Source organism: Periophthalmus magnuspinnatus, chromosome 1, assembly GCF_009829125.3.
Source record: "Periophthalmus magnuspinnatus isolate fPerMag1 chromosome 1, fPerMag1.2.pri, whole genome shotgun sequence".
Taxonomy (NCBI): Eukaryota; Metazoa; Chordata; class Actinopteri; order Gobiiformes; family Gobiidae; genus Periophthalmus; species Periophthalmus magnuspinnatus.
This window is the reverse complement of record NC_047126.1, coordinates 3401693-3429691: the sequence shown is the minus strand read 5'-3', so window position 1 is coordinate 3429691 and position 27999 is coordinate 3401693. Positions and strand designations below refer to the sequence as shown.

Here is a 27999-nt window from a genome sequence, read left to right as displayed (position 1 = left end):
GAGCCAATCAGAGAGCAGCAGCGAAGGACAACAGGAAGTGACCAGATGCTAGCAATTGGTCGAAGGAAAACCATGGATCTATAATAAGAACCGGAGACGTGAGCCCAGCAGTGGGGCTAGTTCTGTACAGATGGGTTCTCCTCTCAGTTTAACACTGTTCCACTCGTTTTATTCGTGGGATTTAAACGTTAAACGTCTTATTTCTCCGGTGAGTGCGACTTTTCTTTTCCCAGGCTAAACACACCCGGGATAGCATTAGCACTGGGGTAAAGGGCTAGCATAGCATTTTGACATTAGCAGTTTCTTTGTTATATAGATTTTTTTAATTAATCCAAATGAAATTAAGATTTATATACTGCGTTTTGAGCCTTTAAGTAAGTCCTTTGGTATTTATTTGGATTAGCTATAGGTGATGTTTTACTAAAGGATTAAAGTGCAGGTGCAAACATAATCACAGAGAAAAATAAACTCAAACCCTGTCTTTTTAGCTTATCTTTTTTCATAAACTGTTTTATTTTTATTTTTATCTTATATATACATTTATTACATTTTTTATTTAATTTTTTACAATTTATTTATTTCACTTGGCTCTTCTTAAACAATACATTTTAAGAGCTTTGAATTATATTTTTGTTACTTTATTTTTAAATCTGTTTTTCTTTACATTGTTACATAAGGAGGATTTAGTGTTTTCTGTTTTTTAAGTTTTGATTTTGAGATGCTAAATTTACACATCAAAATATGATTAATGTCATGAGTCAAACAATCTAATCATGTCTATGCTCAGAGGATTATTGGCAGTTTGCGCTTTGCCAACTGTCACATTGTAATAGTCATTTTCAAAGGGATAGGACGCAAGGCCCGGATCAAATGCTCATCACATGACGTCTTTTTTTCTTCAGAGTAAAGTTCCCAACATTGAGGCATTGTATTCTTGTTCCTTGTTGAAACTGCTACGCATGTGTTTCAGGTGCATACTACCAGAACAGAAAAAAACTATAGTTTCCTTTTTTCAAATGTTGTGCAATCACCAAACAGGGTTGACTGGATTGATATTTATTTTTAGTATGTGGCAGTTTTGTTACTTAAATACTTTTAATTAAGAAGACTTTTTCATGTGATACTTTTACTTAAGTACCTCTTAAATATTTTCATGAATTTTGTGTATTTATTTATTTTTGTTTTGCTCAAAGCCGAAGCTTGAACACAAAACTTTAGTCAGGATGTTACTAACATGGTAAAAATAACTCCTCAAATCATATTAAAAATACCTTTTACTTTTCAGGCCTGTTCAAAAATGTAGTGGAGTAGAAAGTACAGATACTGCTTTCAAATGTAGTGAAGTAAAAGTAAAAAGTATCTCCTTTTAAAATGTACTTAAGTAAAGTACAGATACCTAAACATCTGACTGAAGTACAGTACTTTACTACTTGTACTTCGTTACCTTCCACCACTGTTTTTGGCCATCATTAGTCAGTAGTTATTTCACTACATGGGGACATTTATTTGTTTCATCATAGCATTTTTACATGTTTAAGCGTCTAATAATAAATTCTGTTAAACCTTACAATATATGCAGTTTAAAGTTGAATCAATAACCAATGAATGCCTTTAGTTTGATTATTACAAATGTTTTCATTCACACTAGTCCAGTATTAGTTTTTATTTAAATGAATTCAATGAGTTTCCTTGTTCTATCATCTCTCTACAGTTCATATTTAGAATGAAACGGTCCAGTTTGCAGATCTGAGCCATGAACTCGGTGTCCCCCAGTGCTGCGCAGTATGTGGGAGGTGTGATGCAGGATGACCGTGTAGAAATGCGCAGGCAGCAGTGTAACTATGGACCCAGGCCATCGCAGACGGCCGATCCCACGAGAGACGCAGCCGATGAGCCAGATGAAGTGGATAAACTTAAAGCTAGATTTATTTCAGCCTGGAACAACGTCAAATATGGTCAGTTTTAATTCAGAAATTACTTTTTTGTGGTGGGGGTGTAATTGGTGTTGGAAAAATTGTCTTGTTTCTAAATGATTCTGTGTTTCTTCCTGGAATTTCCCCACTGTGGGACTAATAAAGGCATGTCTTATCTTATCTGATCTTATCTTATTTATTTTCAAGGCTGGACAATAAAAACTAAAACATCTTTTAACAAAATCTCACCAGTTCACATCCTGGGACAGTCGTTTCTACTCAACAGTGAAGGTAGGGTTTTACACACAAGCCGGTGATTAAACGCTGTAAATGTGCTTATGTAATGCTGCATTGGGATTAACTATAGTGTGTCTAACGTGCTGCTGCTGCTGCTGTGTTGACTCTTTGCAGATGAGGTGGAGCGATTCCGTCTGGCCTTTGTCTCTCGCGTTTGGATGACCTACAGGAAGGAGTTTCCTCAAATAGAAGGCACCTCTTTGACGACAGACTGTGGCTGGGGCTGTATGCTGCGCAGTGGTCAAATGATGCTGGCTCAGGGGCTTTTGGTCCATCTGATGCCCAGAGGTTTGTTGTGAATGCTAATGCCATAGACTGTATTTGTAAATGGATATAGCTCACCTGCTAGCTGCTCCTTTCCAAATGGGGAGTGAGCATGGGCACGATTCGGCTCCATCGACTCTGGCTCAACTTTTTGGCTCACTTTCTATTGAAAAACTGTCACCTTTCTCCGTAACTGCTGCTGTCACTCGTCATTTTGGTCTTAAATGTTCGTATTAACCCGCTCTACATGATCCTGGGGTTTTTATTTAGTTATTTTGTCCGTAAATCAAGATATGAACATTAATAACAAACAAATCAAGCACCTTCTTTCCCTGAGGTTGCTCCCGCTAGCGTTAGCAGCAGGTTTGATTGACAGCATTGCTAAGCACCCACTACCCGCTAAATCAGTGGTGCGGGCAAAAAGGGGCGTTACCTTCAACAGCCTCTCACCAGATTGGCTCTTGTGTTGCTATGAGACTCGTGGTCAAAATTCCAAATATGGAACATGGCTCCAAATTCACCCCTATAACTGCTAGCCTCGATTAGCTTCATTTCACTGGAGTCTCAGTCCACTTCTTTACACGGGCTGTGACTAATACCTTATTCATTATTCATTTATCAGTATTACATTAAGAAATAATGTTGTTTGAATAATTTAGACTGGACTTGGCCGGACGCTCAGCCGCTAACTGACGTGGATTTTGAAGTTTTTCGACCTCGATCTCCAGTTCGAGCTGCTGGTATTCCCATTCCCTCATTTGCTGCTCCTCGAATGCTCAACACTCCTGAGAAAACATCTACGAGCGACAGTACGGCCAGAACGAGCCAGAGGGAAAGGCCCGAGTCTACAAGAGATAAGCAGGCCGAGCCCATCCACCACAAACTGCTCACGTGGTTTGACGATCAGCCGCTCGCTCCCTTTGGAATTCATGAATTGGTGGAAATTGGCAAAAGTTCAGGGAAAAAAGCAGGTGACTGGTACGGCCCCTCCATAGTCGCTCACATACTTCGGTAAGAATAAATAAACTGTGTTCTCCAGCGATTTCAGAAATATGTGTGATGTAATGTTTTGGCTTGTTTTTTTTTCAGGAAAGCCGTAGCAAAAGCCTCAGTCGTCCATAACCTGGGAGTGTACGTGGCTCAGGATTGTACTGGTGAGTTAATGTTTGAGATTATTCCTGTAGTCAAGACAACGTTATATTCATTTGCTTTAATTTTTAGTGTACAAAGGCGACGTGGTCCACCAGTGTGATTTGACACAAAGTCGATCCCCCGGTGATCAGCTGAACCACTCATGGAAGTCTGTTATCATCCTCGTTCCTGTTCGTTTGGGCGGCGAGGCTCTAAACCCGTCCTACATCGAATGTGTAAAGGTCTGTTAATTTTCCCGTTGTGTGTTCTTGTCGTTATCCGCGTCAGTTTATGTGATGCTTGTCTCTTTACTTAATCCAGAACATCCTTCAGCTGGAGTGTTGTATCGGCATCATCGGAGGAAAACCAAAACACTCGCTCTATTTTATTGGTTTTCAAGGTGAGAGCTATTAATTAAAAGTCTTATTTATTACACAAAATGGACTCTTGTGAGCTTTAAGTCATGTTCTAATGCTATTACCTCCTAAAAACAGACCTGGAGTTGTGTTTTGTTTCATTCACACATGTTTGAGTAACTTTATTATTAGTCTGTTACATCTACAAAGCTCAAAACGCGACGTTCCACCTTGTGATGCCATTCTAGTGAAGGTGTGTGGAGTTGGAACAGAGTGTTTTCCATTTGAGAGAAGAACTCAGCTTAAATATGCAGGGTTTGTGTGTTTGTGTGAATGAAACAAAACACAACTCCAGGTCTGTTTGTGGCGAGGAAACAACATTATAACATACTGGTAAATCAGAAAATAGTGTAATATGAACTTTTAAAAAAAAGGCTAAAATAGAAAAAGAAAGTTAAGTGTTGGTCGTTACTGAGCAACATTTTCAGCTCCATGTTTTAAGACTGAGTAATACATAAAGTTTATTAGATTATATTGTTTTACTGGTGACTTGGATCAGCGTTTGCCTTTGTGAGGGTCTTATTATGTTTTATACCGCAGTGGTGGAAGAAGTACTCAGTTTTGTGAAGTAGAAGTACAGATACTGGAGCAAAAAACTCAAGTTAAACTCAAGTAAAAGTAAAAGTATCACCTGAAAAAATAAAGTTAAGTAAAAGTACCCGTACCTGTTTTACTTTTTACTGTTCAAGTATATTTTTAAAGTATTTTGTGCAGAGTTTGAAGTCTAATAAAGCTTCAAATGTAGTGATTTTGTGAAGATTTGTGTTGAATTTTGTTCAACAGAAACGATATTTTTTTTTCCTAGCTGTTTTTATTGCTGTATTTTTATTTGCTAAACCCTCAGACTAAATAAATAAACTCCTCAGACTTTTTATCAGGTCTCAAACTGCTGAGAAGTCAATAAAAACTCCAAAAGTACAGATACTGCTCTCAAATGTAGTGAAGGAAAAGTAAAAAGTATCCACTGTAAAATGCACTTAAGTAAAGTACAAATACACATTTTTTTTACTTAATTACAGTACTTTACTACTTGTACTTTTGTTACATTCCACCACTTTTATATCCCAACTATATTTCTGCATCATTTTCTACATATTTTCTCACTGACTCCTCGTTTCTGGCAGACGATCATTTACTTTATCTGGACCCTCATTATTGTCAACCTGTGGTAGACGTCACTGAAGTCGACTTTTCACCAGAGGTTTGTTTATTTATTTACATTTTTGCCAGTTTCAAAGTTTTAGCACTTACAAATATACATGCACCAAATACTGAAATCCTCATTTACACTTTTGTTCCGTGTTCTCCCTCCTCCACAGTCATTCCACTGTAGTTCACCTAAAAAAATGCCGTTTAATCGTATGGACCCGAGCTGCACCATCGGTTTCTACGCCAAAACCAGAAAAGACTTTGAATCGCTCTGTTCTGCTGTTAGTGTGGTGAGTTTTTCTTCTCCTGTGCGGCGTTCTCCTTCTTTCACATAAATATGTTAACTCCTCCTCCTTCTTCTTCTTCTGTTGCTCCGTTAGGCTCTTTCTTCGTCCAAGGAGAAGTACCCCATCTTCACGTTTGTGGAGGGGCGGGGCCAGGACTACGGACTCGAGGGACACGGCAGTAACCATAGTTTTCCCGCTGCCCACATTTTACCCTCACGAACTGTGGAAAACTCTTACAACAGAAGAAACAGTGATGAGTTTGTCTTCCTGTAAAGCTCTGAGGACACTATAAAACCACTTTTATTTAAAACAAAACGGGATCTCCAGTCTAATGTGTGTGGGGTTCATTGTGTCATGTGAAGAACCGTAGAACGTCACTGCCCAAAAACGAAAAAAAATATGTTACTTTAAGAATATTTATCTTCATTTTAAAGAGTCAGTTTGCTGATTGTGAGGCTGGATCGGTGTAAATATTATCTACTGTACATTAGTTTTATATATTTATTTATCATGAGTGTGTTTGAGTGTGCGTGTGTGCGTTTGTGTGCGTGTAAACCGTTCTCATTTTGTGTTTGTGTGTTTAGACTATTTCATAAAGGCTCAGTCAGTTTAAATTGCAGACTTGCCTCAGTTCTCTCCCAGAGCGTCATTATGATTTGTTGTAATATTTCATATGTACGAGTCTCCAGTCTCCTGATAACAGTGCGTTTATGCGAATGTAGCGCTCATGAAATCATTTGTGTTCAACTGTGCTGAATTTACTGATTAAAGTCACACACTGGAATCATTTGTACACTGTTTTGTGTCTTAAAAGTTGTATTTTTGTTTTGTTCTGTCTCTCTGTTTTAACAAAGCTATGCATAAATTATTCTCTTCATATTCACTAATTGAATTTATTTAGCAAAGCAGTGACTTTTCTTAATCCTATATGTAAGTTAGTCCTCTAAATGTTGATTTGTGAGCTGAGAACAGTTGAAATGATCCTGTTCTGTCTCTTTGTGGACACTGTGCTCTGTCACTGCGCGCGCATGCGCACTGGCCTCTCTCCGTGACTAGACATTCGGTCATAAAGCGGTGCAGGGGGGCGCTCGAGCCACGTCGTTGGAACAAATCAAAGCTTGAAGGCACATTTCAAAGCTGGTGAGTGTCTAATTGCGTCTCGTGCCGTGTGTTCGTGCGCTGGGCCCGTGTAAACTCGTGGTGCTGGTTTTACGCAGGACTCCATGTCCCGGGGATGCGCGGGTAGGTCAGTCGCACAAGCACAGTCCGCCATTCCCCCTTTTATATTTAACCAGGTAGAGCCGCTGTAGGGCTTTGGAGGAGCAGAGGAGCCGGTGCAGATTGTGCTGAAGCTCCTCCACTGAAGCTGCAGCGCGGCTCGAGCTGGTGCAGCTTTTCACATGATCCAGACTCAGCCTCATCTGCAGAGGAGCATCTTTACAGCAATTCATCTGAACTCATTTAAAACATTTAATTTGACACGGTGTTTGTTGATGATGTGGCAGTAGAACAATAATTAGATGGTATTTTATATATTTTCCATATTTTTAAATAATTTTCTAATGATCATTCATCTTGTCCTCTCTGTCTTCAGGTTCCTGTTCCTGAGACAGGAGCAGGTGGTCCAGGGCGATGTCCACACCAGAACCTCCCATGGGAGGCAGCTCCCGCCCCGGGCCCTCCCCCGGGCCGGGGCCTTCTCCTGGGGCGATGCTAGGCCCCAGCCCTGGGCCCTCACCCGGCTCCTCCTCTGGTCACTCCCAGCCTGGACCATCTGGATACGGCCAAGAAAACATGCACTCACTACATAAAGTGAGCCACACCAGTGCTTCATCCTGGGGTTTTGATAATTATTTAATCATTATTTGCTAATTAGCAAAAATAATTACATTATTAAGTACATTAATCATAAATAATCATTAATAATCATAATTGCCTATGATAACGTTTATGGTCATATTTTATTCCTTATTTTGAATATTGTCAATTAAAACTTTTTTTTTCCAGCCGGTGGAAGGTCTGCACGACAAGAACACAAATGAGGACAGTCGTTACAGTCAGATGAAGGGACTTTCTATGAGGCAGGGTGGACACAGTGGCATGGGCCCCCCACCGAGCCCCCTGGACCAACACTCACAGGGTGAGTGACACGCTCCCCCTGAGTCAGTGTGACTCTGTAGCATTGTGTGTTTGTGACTCAGGACTGTCGCCATGAGCCGTGTTTCAATTTGAGGAAGTGTCTTACCTGGTCTTTTATTAATATTCATAACTTCATTACAATGAACATAAATACTCACCTGAAGGATTATTAGGAACACCAGACTAATACGGTGTTTGACCTTTCACCTTCAGAACTGCCTTAATTCTACGTGGCATTGATTCAACAAGGTGCTGATTCGTTCTTTAGAAATGTTGGCCCATATTGAGGAGCATCTTGCAGTTGATGGAGATTTGTGGGATGCACATCCAGGGCACGAAGCTCCCGTTCCACCACATCCCAAAGATGCTCTATGGGGTTGAGATCCGGTGACTGTGGGGGCCATTGTAGTTCAGTGAACTCATTGTCATGTTCAAGAAACCAATTTGAATTGAGTGGAGCTTTTTGACATGGTGCATTATCCTGCTGGAAGTAGAGGAGGAGGACGGTACATGGTGGTCATGAAGGGATGGACATGGTCAGAAACAATGTTCAGGAAGCCCGTGGCATTTAAACGATGTCCAATTGGCACTAAGGGACCTAAAGTGTGCCAAGAAAACATCCCCCACACCATTACACCACCACCACCACCTGCACAGTGGTAACAAGGCATGATGGATCCATGTTCTCATTCTGTTTACTCCAAATTCTGACTCTACCATTTGAATGTCTCAACAGAAATCGAGACTCATCAGAGCAGGCAACATTTTTCCAGTCTTCAACTGTCCAATTTTGGGGAGCTCGTGCAAATTGTAGCCTCTTTTTCCTATTTGTAGTGGAGATGAGTGGTACCCGGTGGGTCTGCTGTTGTAGCCCATCCGCCTCAAGGTTGTGCGTGTTGTGGCTTCACAAATGCTTTGCTGCATTCCTCGGTTGTAACGAGTGGTTATTTCAGTCAACATTGCTCTTCTATCAGCTTGAATCACTCGGCCCATTCTCCTCTGACCTCTAGCATCAATAAGGCATTTTCGCCCACAGGACTGCCGCATACTGAATGTTTTTCCCTTTTCACTCCATTCTTTGTAAACCCTAGAAATGGTTGTGCGTGAAAATCCCAGTAACTGAGCAGATTGTGAAATACTCAGACCGGCCCGTCTGGCACCAACAACCAGGCCACACTCATAATCGCTTAAATCACCTTTCTTTCCCATTCTGACATTCAGTTTGGAGTTCAGGAGATTGTCTTGACCAGGACCACACTCCTAAATGCACTGAAGAAACTGCCATGTGATTGGTTGATTAGATAATTGCATTAAGGAGAAATTGATCAGGTGTTCCTAATAATCCTTTAGGTGAGTGTACAACATAACATACTTTATTGTGCAGCACTGTGTAATCAGATTACAGGAAGATCACAAACAAAGCACTAGAAAAACGACACAGTGCACCTTTAAAAATGACATAGTTCATCTTTAAAAATGACACAGTGCATCTTTAAAAATGACATAGTTCATCTTTAAAAATGACACAGTGCATCTTTAAATCTGTGCAGATCTACTGATTTAACTCTTAAATTAGAGTCAAAGAGACTCTTTGTTGTAATTGGGTCTGTCTTGCAGGTTATCACTCCCCTTTAGGCGGGTCAGACCACTCCAGCCCCATTCCATCCAATGGGCCGCCCTCTGGGCCTCTGATGGCCTCTTCATCCTCCTCCTCCTCCTCTGGTGGGCCCAGCTCAGCCTCCACCCCTCTGGACAGTGGCAGTGGAGAACACTCTATGGGTCCCAATAATCGCCCTGGGCCTCCAGGTAGCACCGGGCCGGGCCCCAGTCCTGGGCCGAGTATCGCGTCCTTAGGATCAGGTTTGGAGCCCGGCGGTCCCGCTGGCCCGGGGGGTCCGGGTGGGCCTGGGGGTCCGACTCCTTTCAACCAGAACCAGCTTCACCAGCTGAGAGCACAGATCATGGCTTATAAGATGTTGGCTCGGGGCCAGCCTCTTTCTGAACATCTACAAATGGCGGTACAGGGCAAACGGCCAATGCCCAGCCTGCCCCCTGGTGCAGGGGCGGGTCCCGCAGGAGGACCTGGACCCGGGCCTGGACCTATGGGCCCGAGCTTCACTCGGACACACGGTGAGAAATAAGTACGAGATGGATGTTGAGTATCTGATGATTGTAACATTAATGTGTGATGGTTCAACAGGAATGATAGGCCCCAACATGCCCCCCCCGGGCCCTTCAGGAGCTCCGTCTGGGATGCAAGGACAAAACATGAATGGACCTCCAAAGTCCTGGCCTGAAGGTTTGTACATGTTTGAAAACGTTAAAGGACGAGCAAATGAGCAAATGTACATGTTAAAGAGACGTGAGTGTTTAAATTCACAGGCCCCATGGCAAACGCAGCGGCGCCCTCTAATGCTCCTCAGAAGTTGATCCCACCGCAGCCCACAGGCCGTCCCTCTCCCGCTCCCCCCTCTGTGCCCCCCGCAGCCTCCCCCGTGATGCCCCCACAGACCCAGTCCCCCGGCCAACCAGCTCAGCCTATCCCGATGATGCCTTACCACGCCAAGCAGAACCGCATTACGCCCATCCAGAAACCGTGTGGCCTGGACCCAGTGGAGATCCTGCAGGAGCGAGAGTACAGGTCTGACTCTGCACTTTATTATTTCATCACTTTATTTAAAAACAATATTCACTCTTTATTTTTTTTTTTATATTTAAGATTACAGGCCCGTATCACTCATCGGATCACAGAACTAGAGAATCTTCCAGGATCTCTAGCGGGCGACCTTCGTACCAAAGCTACTATTGAACTGAAAGCTCTTCGTCTGCTCAACTTCCAGAGACAGGTACAGACCGACACGTGACTTTAGTTCATATTTTCATAGTTTGTGATATTTCAGACATTTTTTTTTATGTATAACCGCAGCTGCGACAGGAGGTGGTGGTGTGTATGCGGCGCGACACGGCTCTGGAGACCGCACTGGACGCTAAAGCTTATAAACGGAGCAAACGCCAGTCGCTACGAGAAGCACGAATCACGGAGAAGCTGGAGAAGCAGCAAAAGATCGAACAGGAGCGGAAACGGAGGCAGAAGCATCAGGTAGAAACAACCGGATCGGACATTTGTCACATCCAGCTTCAACTACTGCGAGAGCCTCCTCACCCGCTCCTCCTCCTCCTCACCCGCTCCTCCTCCTCCTCACCCGCTCCTCCTCCTCCTCACCCGCTCCTCTTCCTCCTCCTCACCCGCTTCCAATGCCTCAGTGCCCTCCAGTACATTCAGAACTCTGCTGCCCGCCTCCTCCCCCGCGACCTGCACCTCCTCCTCACCTGCCCCCACACCTCCTCTTCACCTGTACCTCCTCAACACTTCCTCACCTGCACTTCCTCCTCACCCGTTCTTCCTCCTCACACCCACCTCCTCCTCACCCACTCTTCCTCCTCACTCTCACCTCCTCCTCGCCCACTCTTCCTCCTCACATGCACCGCCTCCTCACCCACTCTTCCTCCTCATTGACGTCTCCTCCTCACCTGCTCTTCCTCCTTACACGCGCCTCCTCTTCGCCCACTCTTCCTCCTCACATGCACCTCCTCCTCACCTGCTCTTCCTCCTTACACCCACCTCCTCCTCGCCCACTCTTCCTCCTCATTGACACCTCCTCCTCACCTGCACCACCTCGTAAGCTTCACCTGTTCGTCACCTGCACCTGCTCGTCACCTGCACCTCCTCCACACTCACGCCTCCTCCTCACCCGTACCTCCCTAAGCCTCCTTTCCTAACCCACACCTCCTTCCGTTAACACATCCCTCCTGTCCTCAGAGCTCTGCACACACTCCTCGTCCCCCAGCGCAGCGAATTCAAGCTCCTTCCCTTTGTGTACAAGTCCCTCTATAACCTGGCCTCCATACACCTCTCTGACCTCCTCCATCACCTCCTCCTCCACCCCACACACCCTCTCATGCTCTCAGATCAGCTCCAACCTCTTGTCTTCCCCTCACAACTGCCTCCAAATAACTGCACCTCCTTCTCTCATTTGTGTTTTGTCTGTCGTAAATGTCGTAAGTGTGTCTCACGTGTCTTTTTTCTCGCTCTTTTGCAGGAGTACCTCAACAGCATTCTTCAACATGCCAAAGACTTTAAAGAGTATCATCGTTCAATCACGGGCAAAATTCAGAAGCTAACCAAAGCTGTGGCTACGTATCATGCTAACACTGAACGCGAGCAGAAGAAGGAGAACGAGCGCATCGAGAAGGAGCGAATGAGGCGACTGATGGTAAGAAACAACAACAACAACTTTCACTCATGTAGTAAAAGAAAAACTCTGTCAACTGGACTAAAGGTTTTTTGAGTAAACACCATAGATGGTATAAAACAAAGTGGACTAAGTGAGTGTGACGTCACCCACAGCGAAGCTCATTTAGGCTAGCTGTTATAGCGGCCGTTCCACATTTGGAGTTCTGTCCGTGATAATCGTAGCAACTGAACAGCTGAACAGTTATTAATCTTTATTCATCTTCATATCTTGAATCACGGACAAAATAGTGAAATAAAAGCGGGTTAATATGAACATTTAAGACCAAAATGTCGAGTCTGACAGCAGCAGTTACAGACAGAAGTGACAGTTTCTCAATGTAAAGTGAATTGCAGCCATAGTCAACAGAGCTGGAAGTGCGCCCGTGATCACTTCCTGTTTGTAACGCAGCAGCTAGCAGGTTAGCTATGTCCATTTATATATACAGTCTATAGTGAAGACGTTTCCCTGCTCAGTTCTGTGCCCGTATGCTAATAGGTGTGAACGATTATGCCAAATATGACTCCGGGACATTTCACACTTTGCCAGGTCTAATGAGCTACGCTAACAGATAGAAACTGTAAGATGTGTAAATTTTGGACTATAAGCCGCTACTTTTTTCCTACTTTTTCCACCCTGCAGCCTATACAACAGTGCGGCTAAAGTATAGATTTTTACTGGCTAACAGCCACCAGGGGGCACTCTCTAGCAGTAAATGCAAAAGTAAGACAGACGTGGGGAAAGATTATGCGCTGAAGAATACACTAGTTTGGAGTTTTAACTATCATTTTGCGCATCATGCCACAGCCTCATCATGAAAAACACACAAAGAAATGCAAATGCTGCAGCTTTTAAGTTAAAGGCAATGGATCTGGCGTCAAAGAAGGACATAGAGCCACTGCACGTAAGTTTGACATTAATGAATCAATGGTGCGACGTTGGAGGCAGCAGCAGGAAGAACTTAGTTAATGTAAAAAGATGATAAAAGCATTCAGAGGAAATAAAAGCAGATGGCTCGTGTTGCTGCTGTTTTATTTTTTAAACCTGCAGGTCTGTTCATCCCATGTTGATGCCGTGTTGGTGCCGATTTTTAGGCACAGTTTGGGAAAAAAGCGTGTCTTAAAACTCAAAAAAACCTCTGCGTACCATTTTTCTGTGTAAATATCTCCTGCTACAACATAAAAACCTGCGGCTTATATATGCACAAAATGTATTGTATGCATTTTAATGTATGTCTTTTAAAATTTAGCTGGTGCGGCTTATATTTCGGTGCGCTCAATAGTCCAAAATTTAAAGTAGTTTCAGTGTCGTTAGCTCCTCAGACAGATATAAGGCAGTGTCCAGCAGTAATCTGACCAGAACTGAAGAAGCAACTTGGACGAGCAGCCAAACGTCTTCACTCCTACAACATTTTGTCCAGTTGAAAGAATTGAACGTTTCTTTTACTATGGGTCACACTTGGACGACTGAGGGATTACGCCGACATCTTTCACACACTTGTACGTCTCACTTATTTAAACACATCGTTTGTTTAGGCGGAGGATGAGGAGGGCTATCGTAAACTGATCGACCAGAAGAAAGACAAGCGGCTGGCGTACCTCCTGCAGCAAACCGACGAGTACGTGGCCAACCTCACAGAGCTGGTCCGAGCGCACAAGGCTGCACAGGCCCTCAAGGAGAAGAAGAAGAGGAGGAAGAAGAAGAAGAAGGTAAGATGCAAACGTACAGCGGCGTTCATGGAGTTTGTGACAGTTTACTCTGAGTTTCCTGATTATTTTTGCAGAGAAAAGTGATTTATTTATACACGTTTAATCTCATTATAATGAAAACTATAACAATTACTTTTATGCGATATTCAGCAGATGGAAAATGCTGAGGCGGGACAAGCTCCTCCTCCTACACTTGGACCAGACGGAGAGGTAAACTTTAGAAATCGACTGATATGTTTTTTTGTTTCTTTTTTGTTCATACCGATTGTTTATAATCCAAAGAAAACGATGGCCGACACGCTCTGCTGATATTTTGGGGCTGATATGTTGCACAAACTTTGATTATTTTCTGCAAATTCTGTTAAATTTACTACAAATTCGCCTCAAAGTCCATAGTTCTATAAGAGAGCTGTGCAGTCATGTTTATCTCTTCACTCTAAAGTGTTTAAATAAGGCTTTATGTGTACTTTTTAGACAGCAATTCAGACAAAACAAAGTACAAATATCGGCTGTATCTTTAAGTTATTGTCTTGGCTTGAATGGTTAAACTGTGAACCTGACCTGGGTCTTGTTTTGTAGCCTCTGGATGAGACCAGTCAGATGAGCGACCTGCCTGTCAAAGTCATACATGTGGACAGTGGGAATATTCTGACCGGAGTGGACGCACCAAAAGCTGGACAGCTGGACACGTGGCTGGAGATGAACCCGGGGTCAGTGTGCACTTTGTTTACAATATTTACCTGTCCCTTACACTTGTCTATTGTCGTGCAAATTCCTTGTAGTTACCGTATTTTCTGGACTACAAGTCACGCTTTTTTTCATAGTTTATTTAGGCGTGCGACTTATACTCAGATGCCATTTATATGTGAAATATATGGGATTTTTTTCTTCATTATTAAGCATTTTTTGGCTGGTGTGACTTGTACTCCGGAAAATACAGTATACGTTGATAAAGCCCGCTGCACACACAGGATGTTTCAGTGTTCAATGATTTTTAAATGTGTGACAAAAAGCACAAACTACAGACACAAAGAGAATCTGGTGCAGCAAAGAGACCACACACTACAAGCTAAAAGTTGTGGGCGCACCTGCCGTTAGTTGTTTCCTGTTTAGAGCAAAATGACTCACTCTGAGACTAAAGGTGCCAAAGATCAGAGCGTTGCACTTCTAATTTAGATACAAGTCAAAACTGTGTTATTATTATTAGTGAAATGTGGTGGGGTAGTTCAGATAAATGTTTTTAATGCACAAAAGGCTGGAGATAAACGACACAGGAAGTAGAGTCACTATCGCTAATCTGCAGCAGCTTCAGCCTGATCCTCGCTGTGTGGATGTAAACAAACACACGTGAGGATCTACTCTTGTCTTTTTTACTTTTTAAACAACACTTCAAACTGGACAACAGCGCTGTTTTTGTGAGCCATTACTCATGGAGGAAACATTGTAATGGATAATATGGATGAGAATGATGCAGTTTAACAACTTTAGAGAAGTGAGTAATAAAGTCGTCTTTAAAGTACAGTGGTCCTTCGTTTATCGTGGGGGTCACGTTCTAAAAATAACCCGCAATAGACGAAATCCGTGAAGTATCAGCTTAATTTTTGTACATTATTCTCTATGTTTTTGTCTGTAAAACCCCTCACCACACACTTTATACACTTTTCTCACACAGACATTAACATTTTCTCACATTTCTCTCTCGTTTAAACACAAAGTTCAAACCTTCGTCGGCGTCTTTGTCGGTGCAGAACGTTTCATCGACATTGTGGGTTTTGTCGGGGAGAAAACAAATTGCAAACGTACAGCACTTCAGAGTCACACTGCGATCCAACGTTTATGTAAATTTGTCTGAACACATTCTGTACTGGACAGGAGACACAGCACGGAGGAGACTGATGGACAATGGTCTACAGTCCAACAGCCAATCAGGACGCACGACACAATGCACATTCAGACAATGTAAAAAAAAAAAACCAAAAAACATGCAAAACTGCTCTAAAAATCTGCGAAACAATAAGGCCGCGAAAGATGAACCGTGATTTAGTGAAGGACAACTGTATTTTCTCTATTTCCTGAGTTTGTGTCCGTCGCACTGTCTGCCCCTGACGCTCTATTTTATTGGCTGTTGATGTTTTGTGGTTATGAATTCACGATATGACACAGCAGCTCAGAGTCGCTGGGAAACCACACACAAAAATCACACACGAGGATCCTAAATCGGGTCAACCCAGAGTCGGGAGAAGGAAATCAGGTCCTAAATCAAAATTATCTCGTAGTGTGCGGTGGGCTTAAGTGATATAATGAGAATCTTTAAAAAAAACAAACAAACAATGTATGTATTTCTCTTTTCTCACCTGTAGATATGAAGTGGCCCCACGCTCCGACAGTGAAGACAGTGAGGAAGAGGAAGAAGAGGAGGTGCCTTTATTGTTTAAATAGTCTGGAAAATACAGTGTTTTCTGTTCAGAAGTTTGATTGTTGAGCAGTTGCAGGAAGAAGAAGAAGAGCCACAGCCGTCCTCAGCGCCAGTGGAGGAGAAGAAGAAGATCACAGACCCAGACAGTGAAGACGTGTCTGAGGTGGACGTCCGGCACATCATCGAGTGAGTGTGATGAAGAGCGTACCTGTTTGTTTTTGTTTTAAACCTTGCAAGGTACCTTTTTGTTTCAGTATTTTTTAGACCCCTTTTGTTTAGTTTACCCTTAACATCCCTTGTTAATTAATTTACATCTTCATTTACCATTTTCCATCTTGGTTTTCTTTCGTTACTTCCCTTTTCCCACATGATTTGGGTCGTAACAAGGCTCTTTAACTAGATCTAGGTCGTATTTAATGGGTTTGTTTCGATGTTTTCCACAGGAACGCTAAGCAGGACGTCGACGATGAATACAGCGGGGCGGCGTTTGCTCGTGGTCTTCAGTCTTATTACTCTGTGGCTCACGCTGTCACCGAGAAGGTAGAAAAACAGTCCTCCCTTTTGGTGAACGGACAACTCAAACAGTATCAGGTAAACGCTTTAGTGCGTTTAAAATGAACGCCAAACGTATTGAAAGATTGATGCCTTTCTTTGTCTCTTTCAGATTAAAGGACTGGAGTGGTTGGTGTCTCTCTACAACAATAATCTGAACGGGATCTTGGCCGATGAAATGGGTTTGGGCAAAACGATCCAGACCATCGCACTCATCACGTACCTCATGGAGCACAAGCGGCTCAATGGACCCTACCTCATCATCGTCCCCCTCTCGTGAGTTTAAAACGCCGTACAGTTGTTCCTCACTATATCGCGGTTCACCTTTCGCGGCCTCACTGTTTCATAGTATGAGCGGGCATTGTGTTCTTTGTCCTGATTGGCTGTTGGACTGTAGACCATTGTGTCGTGCGTCCTGATTGGCTGTTGGACTGTAGACCATTGTCCATCAGTCTCCTCCGTGCCGTGTCTCCTGTCCAGTACAGAATGTGTTCAGACAAATTTACATAAACGTTGGATCGCAGTGTGACTCTGAAGTGCTGTACGTTTGCGATTTGTTTTCTCCCCGACAAAACCCACAATGTCGATGAAACGTTCTGCACCGACAAAGACTTGAACTTTGAGAGTGTGACTAGTTTAGTCCACGTTAAGTCCTGGTTTAGTCCTGTTTTTTAGTCCTGGTTTAGTCCTAGTTTAGTCCATGTTTAATCCTGGTTTAGTCCAGATTTAGTCCTGGTTTTTAGTCCTGGTTTAGTCCATGTTTAATCCTGTTTTAGTCCTGGTTTTGTCTAGTTTTAGTCCTGGTTTAGTCCTGGTTTTTAGTCCTGTTTTTTAGTCCTGCTTTAGTGCATGATTTGTCCTGGTTTAGTCCATGTTTTGTCCTGGTTTAGTCCTGGTTTAGTTCAGTTTTAGTCCTGTTTTTTTCCTGGTTTAGTCCCGTTTTTTAGTCCTGGTTTTTAGTCCTGGTTTAGTCCATATTTAGTCCTGGTTTAGTCCTGGATTAGTCCTGCTTTAGTCCTAGTTTAGTCCCGTTTTTTAGTCCTGTTTTAGTCCATTTTTAGTCATGTTAATGCCTGTGTGAGTGTATAAAGTGTGTGGTGAGGGGTTTTACAGCAAAAACATATAGAATAAATGTAAAAAATAAAGCTGATACTTTGCGGATTTCGACTATTGTGGGTTATTTTTAGAACGTGACCCCCGCGATAAACGAGGGACCACTTTATTATAACAGGTCTGGCTGCAATTAATTAAAATAACTTGAAGGTGGAAAAATGACCATGTCTCTTTTGACAGAACTCTTTCAAACTGGGTGTATGAGTTTGACAAGTGGGCGCCAACTGTCGTCAAAGTGTCTTATAAGGTATTTAAACGATTAACTCAAAAACTACGTGTGTCACTGAGCTCGGTTTCTAACATATCGACGATTTTAGGGGTCACCTGCCGCCAGAAGAGCCTTTGTTCCTCAACTTCGGAGCGGGAAGTTTAACGTTTTACTCACAACCTACGAGTACATCATCAAAGACAAGCAAGTACTGGCAAAAGTAAGAGTTGAGATTTCTCCACCAACGTGCAAGTCTGATCCATTACTTTTTTTTTTTTTTCTATTATTTGTTGCTTTTTTTTTATCCTCACCGATAACATCTTCTTCATCTTGGCTAGTCTGACCGCCTCGTGTGCTGCGTCTCAGTGTGTTCTTCTAGGTGCTGCCTTACATTGATGTCCCTCTCTGTCTTCTTTGGCCCCATGTAGTCTTGTTTGCTCCCTGACTGAACGACAAGGTGCGTATTGTGGCGTAGGAAGGACCACCCCCATGGTTCCTGGACGCTTGTGTTTGGGTCAAAGTCATGAGGACAATATGGGCAGAGAGCTTCCAAAATGCTGTGCGCCAGAAACTATGTATCCTCTGTAGCCATTACACACCACTGGGACTTTTGGCTTTGCAGTGGCTCGTTTTGGTTTTTACGATTTACTGTTCGTACCATAGACTGTGTATATGAATGGACAGTTATTTCTTTCTTTATTTATTGTTTATTTGTCAAGGTCCATGTACAAATTCATGAATCTTACAAAAGAAAAGATGATTTGTAGCAGATTTAGCTCCATGTGCAGTCCTAGGGCAGGTGAACACACATTAAAACACACATTTCATTACATTTACATTATAAATCTAACAGTTTATCATTGACATTAGCAGGAAAATACAATAAAATGTCCCCATGTCCAGTACAGTGTGTTTCCTACAGTCCAAACCACCAAAAAAAATCATTATCTGCAGGTTTTTACAGAGAAACAGAACAGTACAACATGAATTAGACGGATGTGGACACATTTGATTATCTAAATTGTACTTTTTTTCAAATTTCTTGTAAAATTATTCAAATCTACCTACAGTTTCAGAGTCTGGAGCTGATTCTCTGATGGTTGGAAATGAAAAGGCAGAATCAGAAGACTCAAAATCAGAATCGGAAGACTTTTATTTCCATTGTCAGTGAACACAACTCACAAACTAGGATCTTGCTTCAGTGATAAAGTGAATAATGATTATATAAAAAAGTAGAAATAGCGATTATTTTTGGAACCATGTAATTTCGATCGGGGAGTTGGTTTGGAAGAAAGTTTTAAAACGTTTTCAGTGTCAGTGTAGCTGCATTATTAATCATTTTGAATACATTTCTTAGATTTGAATACAGAATTTAATCATTGTAACTGAACATTTTATATTTACTTAGGATATTCCAGTGGTGATAACAAAGAGTTTTTTTTATCGAGTGCCTTTAAAGCCTGATTGTGGATGTGTCTGAGAAGACTGAGCCTCTCATGAGCCTGAGACCAGCAGGACACACAGTAGGTCGTGTGTGCTAACGCTCTAGGTAATCCGCTAGCCGCCGCGTTCTAAACAGGAAGTGATCATGGGCGCACTTCCAGCTCCATCGACTCTGGCTCTAATTCACTCTCTATTGAAAAACTGTGTCCTCTCTCTGTACCCGCTGCTGTCAGACTCGTCATTTTGGTCTTAAATGTTCGTATTAACCCTCTACATGATCCTGGGGGTTTTATTTCACTATTGTGTCTGTAAATCAAGATATGAACATTAATAACAGACAAATCAGGCGCCTTCTTTTCCTTTTTAACTTCAAGAGCCTCGTTTTGGATTGGCTCTTTGGTTGCTATGATACTCGCGGTCTAAATTCCTAATATGAAACACTTCAAATTCTCCGCTATAACTGCTCTAACCTCTATGAGCTTCATTTGTCTGGAGCTGAACGCTGTGGCTGACATTACACTCCTTTTGTCCACTTCTTTACACAGTCTGTGGTTATTACAGCTCTTAAATTGTCCATTTTATTTAACGGACTTGTAAAATTCTATTGCGATACAAGGTTTTTGGCCAACAGCATCTAGTAGTAGCTTTTGGGAGGTTTTGTTATGTTCACTTTTCGTCTTTGTTCTCGTTTAGATCCGATGGAAGTACATGGTTGTGGACGAGGGACACCGTATGAAGAACCACCACTGTAAACTGACCCAGGTCCTGAACACCCACTACCTGGCCCCCCGCCGGGTGCTGCTGACGGGCACGCCGCTGCAAAACAAACTACCTGAGCTCTGGGCCCTGCTCAACTTCCTCCTGCCCACCATCTTCAAGAGCTGCAGCACGTTTGAGCAGTGGTTCAACGCCCCCTTCGCCATGACGGGAGAGAAGGTGCAAAAATACTCGTCGATTCGTGTTACTGTCGTGTTTAGTCCCGTCGTGAGAAGTTCTGAACCTCAGTGTGTTTGGTACAGAGAGATACAGTCAGACGGTGCAGGGGGAAGTGCTCAATTACAAAGATTCAAAGGTTTTATTGTCATGTGCAGTAAAGAAACACTTCCTTATACAATGAAATTCTTACTTTGCTGCCCACACTGGATGCCAAAGTATATTTAAAAAAAAAAAAAAAGGTGTAAAATAGATAAATATTTAAGATAAAGAGAGGCATATAAAAATATAATCAAATAAATAATAGTGGAATTTATTATGTATTAATTATTATTTGTATTATTATTTATTATTATTATTATTGTTATTATTATTATTATTGTTGTTGTTGTTATTATTGTTGTTATATTATTATTATTATTATTATTATTATTATTATGTGCAAAGTGTAAGTCGATGTCCAGGAGGGGGGGCTGTTGCTCAGTAGTTCAAGATAATTTTGTTAAGTAAAAGTACAGATACAAATTACAAAGTTACTCAAGTAAAACTGTCACATGAAAAAATCGACTTAAGTAAAAGTATTTAAGTACCTGTTTAAAAATGTATTTTAAGGTTAAAAAGTTTTTAAAAGTGTTTATTTGTTAAAGTGTTAAATCTAGTGATATGGGTTGAAAAATGAGACGTATTTTGCTCAACAGAAACAAAACGAATCAATTTCTTCATTTTTCTTATGATTTTTGTGTATTTATTTTTGTTTTGCTCAAAGCCAAAGCTTGAACTTGAAAACTTTAGTCATGTTTTTACCACGAACATGGTAAAAAATACCTCCTCAAATCATATGAAAAGTACTTTTTACTTTTCAGTCCACTTCAAAAATGTAGTGGAGTAAAAAGTACAGATACTGCTCTCAAATGTAGTGAAGTAAAAGTAAAAAGAATCCACTGTAAAATGTACTTAAGTAAAGTACAGATACCTTAAAATTCTACTTAAGTGCAGCACTTTACTGTTTGATAAACGACGAACACTGACACAATAACAATCCAAAATAATAATAAACCATTTTAAAACAGACAGAATCATTAAAAGGCCTGAACTGCAGCAAATTAATTGCAGAATAAAGCCATAGAATTTATCTACTCAAACATCTACAGCTCAAATATTACGTTATTACATAAAAATGGAAGAAAATGTACACACAGTAAATATTTAGCCACAAAATATATTGTTCCAACTGTCACATATTGAGGTTGAAATATTAATCATGACAAGTCCAGCTGTGTTTGTTTTGGTTTTGTCTTAAACTGCATTACTTGTTTTTGCCACCAGGTGGACCTGAATGAAGAGGAGACTATACTGATCATCCGTCGTCTCCACAAAGTTCTCCGGCCGTTCTTGTTGCGCAGATTAAAAAAAGAAGTGGAGGCACAGCTTCCAGAGAAGGCAGGTTTTTGGTTCAGACTCTCCGTTCTCAGTTTTGGATGTTTTGATTCAGATTCTAACGCTTGTCTCTTTCAGGTGGAGTATGTGATCAAATGTGACATGTCGTCCCTCCAGAGGGTGCTGTATCGACACATGCAGGCCAAGGGCGTCCTGCTGACAGACGGATCTGAGAAAGACAAGAAAGTAAGTGTGAAAAATATACAGAGTGTCCATAAAACAATATTACAAAGGCAAATGATAAGGACAGTTTGTTTGTACAGCACAATTGGTCCACAAAGTCATTCAAAGTGCTTTACAGAATCACACAAATCACAACATAAATAAACACAAATAATCATCATAAAATTAACATTAAAAGAGAAAAGTGCAGAATAAACCCCTTTCAGTCACATTCACAGATAAACAGAACAGTTTATCAGAACAGTCAAAGTCCAGATCTGTGTCACATCTTCAGAAAGAATGTTCCAGGTTTTAACTGCACAAAACTGAAACACTGATTCAACATGTTTAGTCCTGGTTTAGTCCTGGTTTAGTCCTGGTTTAGTCCTGGTTTAGTCCCGGTTTAGTCCTGCTTTAGTCCTGCTTTAGTCCTGGTTTAGTCCTGGTTTAGTCCTGGTTTAGTCCTGGTTTAGTCCCGGTTTAGTCCCGGTTTAGTCCCGGTTTAGTTCCGGTTTAGTCCCGGTTTAGTCCTGGTTTAGTTCCGGTTACATTAAACATTAAATAAATTTCTTTGCTTTGTCAAAAAATGTTGAGTTATTTCACTTTTTTTCTACATAATGACACACATCTTGCTTCATATATCTGATGTCTTCTGTGTGGATATAAAATGTAGAACGTAGTAAAAATAAAGGAAAAAAAAAACACTGAATGAATGAGAAGGAGTGTCCAAACATTTGATAGTGTATGTTTTTTCTTTTATTAAGTTTGTTAAAGTTGGTCTTTTCTCGTCTTTTATCCTGTGCTTTTGTGCTGCACAGGGCAAAGGTGGAACAAAGACCTTGATGAATACTATAATGCAGCTCCGCAAGATCTGTAACCACCCGTACATGTTCCAGCAGATAGAGGTGAGGCCTGATCAGACCGAGGTTAACTCTGTTCTGTTACATTTGCACATTTTGAACACACGGTCATTAGTCCCTGTTTTGTAGGAGTCGTTTTCTGAACATTTAGGATTCTCAGGTGGGATCGTGCAGGGGTGAGTCTCTGAAGAGCCGTGTTCTTGTTTCTTTGTTCTAGTTTCATTTAATTTTAACTCTGTTTTCTGTTGAATCCAGACCTGATCTGTACCGAGCTTCAGGGAAGTTTGAGGTTTTGGATCGAATCCTCCCAAAACTCAGAGCCACAAACCACAAGGTGCTGCTGTTCTGTCAGATGACGTCTCTGATGACCATCATGGAGGACTACTTTGCCTATCGCACCTTCAAATATCTGCGCCTGGACGGTGAGGAGACTTCAGTATTTATAATAAACAAACATATTATATATCCACAATATGAATGTGCATTCTTCTGATAAACTGTGTTTGTGTTTCTTTTTCAGGAACCACAAAGGCTGAGGACAGAGGGATGCTGCTGAAGACTTTTAACGACCCAGAGTCTGAGTATTTCATCTTCCTCCTGAGCACCAGAGCTGGAGGTCTGGGCCTCAACCTGCAGTCGGCCGACACTGTCATTATATTTGACTCTGACTGGAACCCACACCAGGTTCTGATGAACCTATAAACTACATTTGATTATATTTAGACTGTGAGTGAAACTGTTAAAACATCTGACTCTGGTGATGTGTTGTTCAGGACCTGCAGGCCCAGGACAGGGCCCATAGAATTGGTCAACAGAACGAGGTGCGTGTCCTTCGCCTCTGCACTGTCAACAGTGTGGAGGAAAAGATCTTAGCTGCTGCCAAATACAAACTGAACGTGGACCAAAAGGTGATCCAAGCCGGCATGTTCGATCAGAAGTCCTCCAGCCACGAGCGCAGGGCCTTCCTCCAGGCCATTCTGGAGCATGAGGAACAAGACGAGGTCTGGGGTCAGGAGCAGTGTCTCCGCATGAATGTGTGTGCGTGCACCCACCATACACACCATTTGAAACGGTGCTTTCTTATACTCTGCTGCCAATGTGTGTTTACTGTATTCAGGAGGAGGACGAAGTGCCGGACGATGAGACGGTCAACCAGATGATCGCTCGAAGTGAGGAGGAGTTTGACCTGTTTATGGTAAGTCAAGTAGTGCAGTGTAACGTGTGTGTTTGAAATGTTTGTGTCTGTTCAGGAGAGTCTGGAGAGTCTGGAGAGTCTGGGGCTCTCACCGGCCTCTCCTCTGTATCTCTGTATAAATAAAGATAAAGATGGTTCTTTACACTGTCTCCGTCTCTTTCCACACCAGCGCATGGACCTGGACCGGCGCAGAGAGGAAGCGCGTAACCCTCGCCGTAAACCTCGGCTGATGGAGGAAGACGAGCTGCCCACCTGGATCATGAAGGACGACGCTGAGGTGGAGCGTCTCACCTACGAGGAAGAGGAGGAGAAGATGTTTGGGAGAGGCTCCAGGCAGAGAAAGGAAGTCGACTACAGCGACTCACTCACGGAAAAACAGTGGCTCAAGGTCATAGTTCAAATACAATAATAAAATCCTCCTTTTTCTCTTCGTTAAAGGGAATGTTTTATCACAGGCAATAGAGGAAGGAACTCTAGACGAGGTGGAGGAGGAGGTAAAGCATAAAAAAACAACCCGCAAAAGGAAGAGAGACCACGACCCCGACCTGTCCGGACCGTCCTCGTCTGGGAGCCGGGGCCGAGGGGACAAAGACGACGAGTGTAAGAGGCAGAGGAAGAGGGGCAGGCCGCCGGTGGAGAAGCTCTCTCCCAATCCGCCCGCTCTCACCAAGAAGATGAAGAAGATCGTGGACGCTGTCATCAAGTACAAAGACAGGTACTGATAGTGTAATTTTGTCTTGTCAATTTCCTCAGGAGTAAGACTTTTTAGTGAGTTTGGTTCTTTCCTCAGTGCGAGCGGACGTCAGCTCAGCGAAGTCTTCATCCAGCTTCCGTCTCGCAAAGAGCTGCCGGAGTATTACGAACTTATACGCAAACCTGTGGACTTCAGGAAGATAAAGGTACAGTTTAAATTGAAAACTTTATTTATTCATAAGGAAACGTTCATTAAAAATCTTCTTGAAATTGTAGGAGAGGATCAAGAGCCATCGCTACCGCACTCTGGGGGACCTGGAGAGAGACGTCATGCTGCTGTTTCAAAACGCTCAAACCTTCAATTTGGAAGGTTCACTTGTGAGAACAACTACACATTTTTATGAACAGTTTTATCCAGGCCTGTCACGAGAATCACTGTATTTACACTTATTGTTCTGTATATTTAAGCTAATACAAAGTAATACAGCACAATACAACGAATCAAAACATAAATAATCACAAATAATAATCATAAAAGTAACATTAAAAGAGAAGAGGCAGAATAAAACTCTTTCAGTCACAGCAGATAGTCCTGGACCAGTAATTTTTGGGCTTTATGATCAGATTTAAGCCATAAAAGGTTGATTTAATAACGTCTATGTCTCATTACAGATACAAACTAACGACTCAAGTGTTTCATTCTGCTGTTAATTTATTGCAGCTCATGGTTTTTAACAATACTGTAGTTTTTGTGGTTTAAATCTGCTCTTGGGTTTTTGTGTCAGTCACATAAATGAGTTTCAGTTTTATCGTTTATCGTCTATACTTCATATTTACTTCAGCGATATATCAAACTTCAGACTAGTCATGGATGAAGTACTTGATTTTGTTACAGATACAGAGGTAAAAAAAATACTCAAGTAAAAGCATCACATGAAAAAATCTACTTAAGTAAAAGCATTTCAGTATCTGTTTAAAAATGTACATTTAGAGGACAAAGTAAAAGTATTTCACAAGTATTTTTCATTTATTAAAGTATAAATGTAGTAATATTGATTCAAATGACACAACAGCAGCCACATGAATCAGTTTCTTACCTCGAAAACTTTAGTCAGGATGTTTCCACGAACATGGTAAAAATAACCCCTCAAATCAGATGAAAAGTACTTTTTACTTTAGTAGTGGAGTGGAGTAGAAAGTACAAATACTGCTCTCAAATGAAGGGAAGTAAAAGTAAAAAGTATCCACTGTAAAATGTACTTAAGTAAAGTACAGATGCATAAAAATTCGACTTAAGTACAGCACGTTACTACTTTTACTGCGTTATTTTCCACCACTGCCTTAGAATTCATTTTCGTGACAGGCCTTGTTACTATTGGCTTTTTTTTATATGTAAATGGGATGTTTTTTTAGTGAGAGGAAGTGTAGTTTCCACCTTTGTTTTGCTTTATTCAGGCTGACCCACTTTTTAAATGTCACTGACTCAAAGCTGCTCGTTTGACGCTTTAATCTTTACGAGCATTTTTCTTTCATCCGTAATTACTGTTTTGATGTCACCTTTGCATCTTTATCCCGTTGCGAGCGCAGATTTACGAAGACTCGATCGTGCTTCAGTCCGTGTTCACGAGTTTGAGACAGAAAATCGAGAAGGAGGAGGAGAGCGAGGGAGAGGATAGTGAGGAAGACGAGGAAGAACAAGAGGAGGGGTCAGAATCAGAAGGTGAAACGCCAAAAACGTCAGAATAGACTTGTTTAAACTTTAACGGTCGGCTTTGTTTAACTGTTGTGTTATTAAACCTTAGCGCGTTCAGTGAAGGTCAAGATCCGCCTGGGAAGGAAAGAAAAAGGAGGAGAAAAAGGAAAAGGACGCAGCCGACGACCGGGGCGAACGCGAGCCAAGCCTGTGGTCAGCGATGATGACTCGGATGAAGAGCAAGAAGAGGTACGCACAACTCACTGAAGGATTTTAAGTCTCTTTTTTTACCTCTTTAACCAAAAACATGTATTTATTCTTAAAGGAGAGGACCCCCAGTGCCACTGACGAAGAGGCCTAAGCTCCTCCGTGACATTTGGGAGCGAAAAGGTTGGATTCAGACGGTCAGAGTGGGTCAAAGTGTCCACCGTAGACTGTATATATAACGTTCTTTATACAGTCTACGGTGTCGATTAAACATCAGGTCACTTCACTGATTACTCGACTCTGAAGTGAAACCATGATCCCACTTCTACAAAATGTCGTTTTATGAGATTTCGAGGAGTTAACGTCCAACACTGCTGCTAAAGCTGCTCCCGATCGTGTAAATGAATCGTTTAATCAGTGTTTACTCAAATTATTACAACCAACGTTTTCCTGTTTTCCCTGTTTTTAGGTAGTGATATTAATATTTATGTTATTAGTAGTTCCTCGCACACTTCTTCTTCTTCTTCTTCTTCTTCTTCTTCAACCAAAATATGAAGGGATGCTCCACACAGGGTAGTGTTGTTGTGTTCATATCCAGACTTTACGTTACTACGACATCAACAGTGTTTTTGCTCCCGCTTCACCACGGCAGCGGCGTTGGCGTTGGCGGCGTTGGCGGCAGTACGTTGCAACACTATCGTCTCGTTTTGGCCCCTGGGAGCTGCTGTAATCACTGAAGTGTGTGTACAGCGCATATTTGTGACCAGCGCTCACTGTTTGACTTGGAAATGTGGCCTGTGGTTTCCCTGATTCTAAGGAGCAGTTGAGTAACTTGATTTGAATGTGTTTGGGGTGGATCCTTATTTATTATACTGTAAATAGAGTCTGGTACTGTTTAAGACGAGTCCACTTTGCTGCTGCTGCTTCTCACTATTCAACCCCAAACTGCTGATTGTAGAATTACCACATTTCATTACTGAGTGCTGTAAGTTTAACTGCTTCCCTGTCGTGTGGTGATTTTGTGTTTCAGACGTGTTCAGTGTAAATGAGCACTTTTTATCGTTTTGAGTTTGAAGAAAAGGGGCAGAGGGACGGCGGCGGCTCCTCTCTGCTGCCTCTGTGCTGGTGGATATTTTATTGTACTTTGTAGAAAATGCCATTGCACGTGTGCGGCGCTCCTTTGGCACTGTACTTTAGTCCTTAGACGTTTAGAGAAAAGAGCATACAACCAAAGCGTACACTTTTTCTCCACATATTTATATCTGTGTGTTATGTAGTAGTGTGTTAATGTTGCTGCAGCTCAAGTGTATTAAAGCATAACGATTTAGTAAACGATTTAACCGGTTTATGTTCATTTATCTCATCTGTTTTGTCTTTAATCTGTAATGCCTTTGTTCACCACTGAGGGGAGTCATGACACCGCTGGCACGTAACGGCTTGATCCTGAGTCGGTTTTATTTATTGTAATAATCACAGACATGTTTATATAC

At 41.9% G+C, this 27999-nt stretch overlaps 2 protein-coding genes across 4 annotated transcripts; both read left to right on the top strand.

The window, feature by feature from the left end:
* Nucleotides 1-12: 12 nt before the first annotated feature.
* atg4da (autophagy related 4D, cysteine peptidase a) lies at nucleotides 13-6249 on the top strand. The gene is made up of 11 exons (XM_033975359.2): nucleotides 13-208; nucleotides 1712-1955; nucleotides 2121-2204; nucleotides 2325-2498; nucleotides 3134-3485; nucleotides 3564-3628; nucleotides 3696-3847; nucleotides 3927-4005; nucleotides 5146-5222; nucleotides 5341-5460; nucleotides 5551-6249. The coding sequence occupies exons 2-11, from the start codon at nucleotides 1754-1756 to the stop codon at nucleotides 5728-5730; spliced, it is 1485 nt and encodes a 494-aa protein (XP_033831250.1). The 5' UTR covers nucleotides 13-208; nucleotides 1712-1753; the 3' UTR covers nucleotides 5731-6249.
* Nucleotides 6250-6533: 284 nt separating this feature from the next.
* Nucleotides 6534-27850, top strand: LOC117378416 (transcription activator BRG1). Of its 3 annotated transcripts, none has more exons than XM_055223194.1 (34): nucleotides 6534-6597; nucleotides 7052-7269; nucleotides 7465-7597; nucleotides 9214-9726; nucleotides 9797-9895; nucleotides 9979-10237; nucleotides 10316-10442; nucleotides 10523-10696; nucleotides 11697-11870; nucleotides 13424-13597; nucleotides 13748-13807; nucleotides 14177-14307; nucleotides 15958-16015; nucleotides 16084-16199; nucleotides 16457-16604; nucleotides 16678-16841; nucleotides 17859-17925; nucleotides 17996-18106; nucleotides 20023-20265; nucleotides 21589-21702; nucleotides 21778-21885; nucleotides 22680-22766; nucleotides 22851-22897; nucleotides 22977-23143; nucleotides 23242-23405; nucleotides 23495-23755; nucleotides 23839-23916; nucleotides 24086-24304; nucleotides 24372-24631; nucleotides 24707-24815; nucleotides 24886-24987; nucleotides 26197-26329; nucleotides 26412-26551; nucleotides 26628-27850. In XM_055223194.1, exons 2-34 carry the CDS (start codon nucleotides 7090-7092, stop codon nucleotides 26661-26663), a joined length of 4956 nt encoding a protein of 1651 aa, XP_055079169.1. In that variant the 5' UTR covers nucleotides 6534-6597; nucleotides 7052-7089; the 3' UTR covers nucleotides 26664-27850. The 3 variants fall into 3 exon arrangements, with proteins under 3 accessions (XP_055079169.1, XP_055079174.1, XP_055079177.1); XM_055223199.1 differs by having other exon boundaries at nucleotides 23242-23408; nucleotides 23498-23755; XM_055223202.1 differs by lacking the exons at nucleotides 6534-6597; nucleotides 7052-7269; nucleotides 7465-7597; ... (20 more) ...; nucleotides 22977-23143; nucleotides 23242-23405 and having other exon boundaries at nucleotides 23676-23759.
* The last annotated feature ends 149 nt before the right edge of the window (nucleotides 27851-27999 follow it).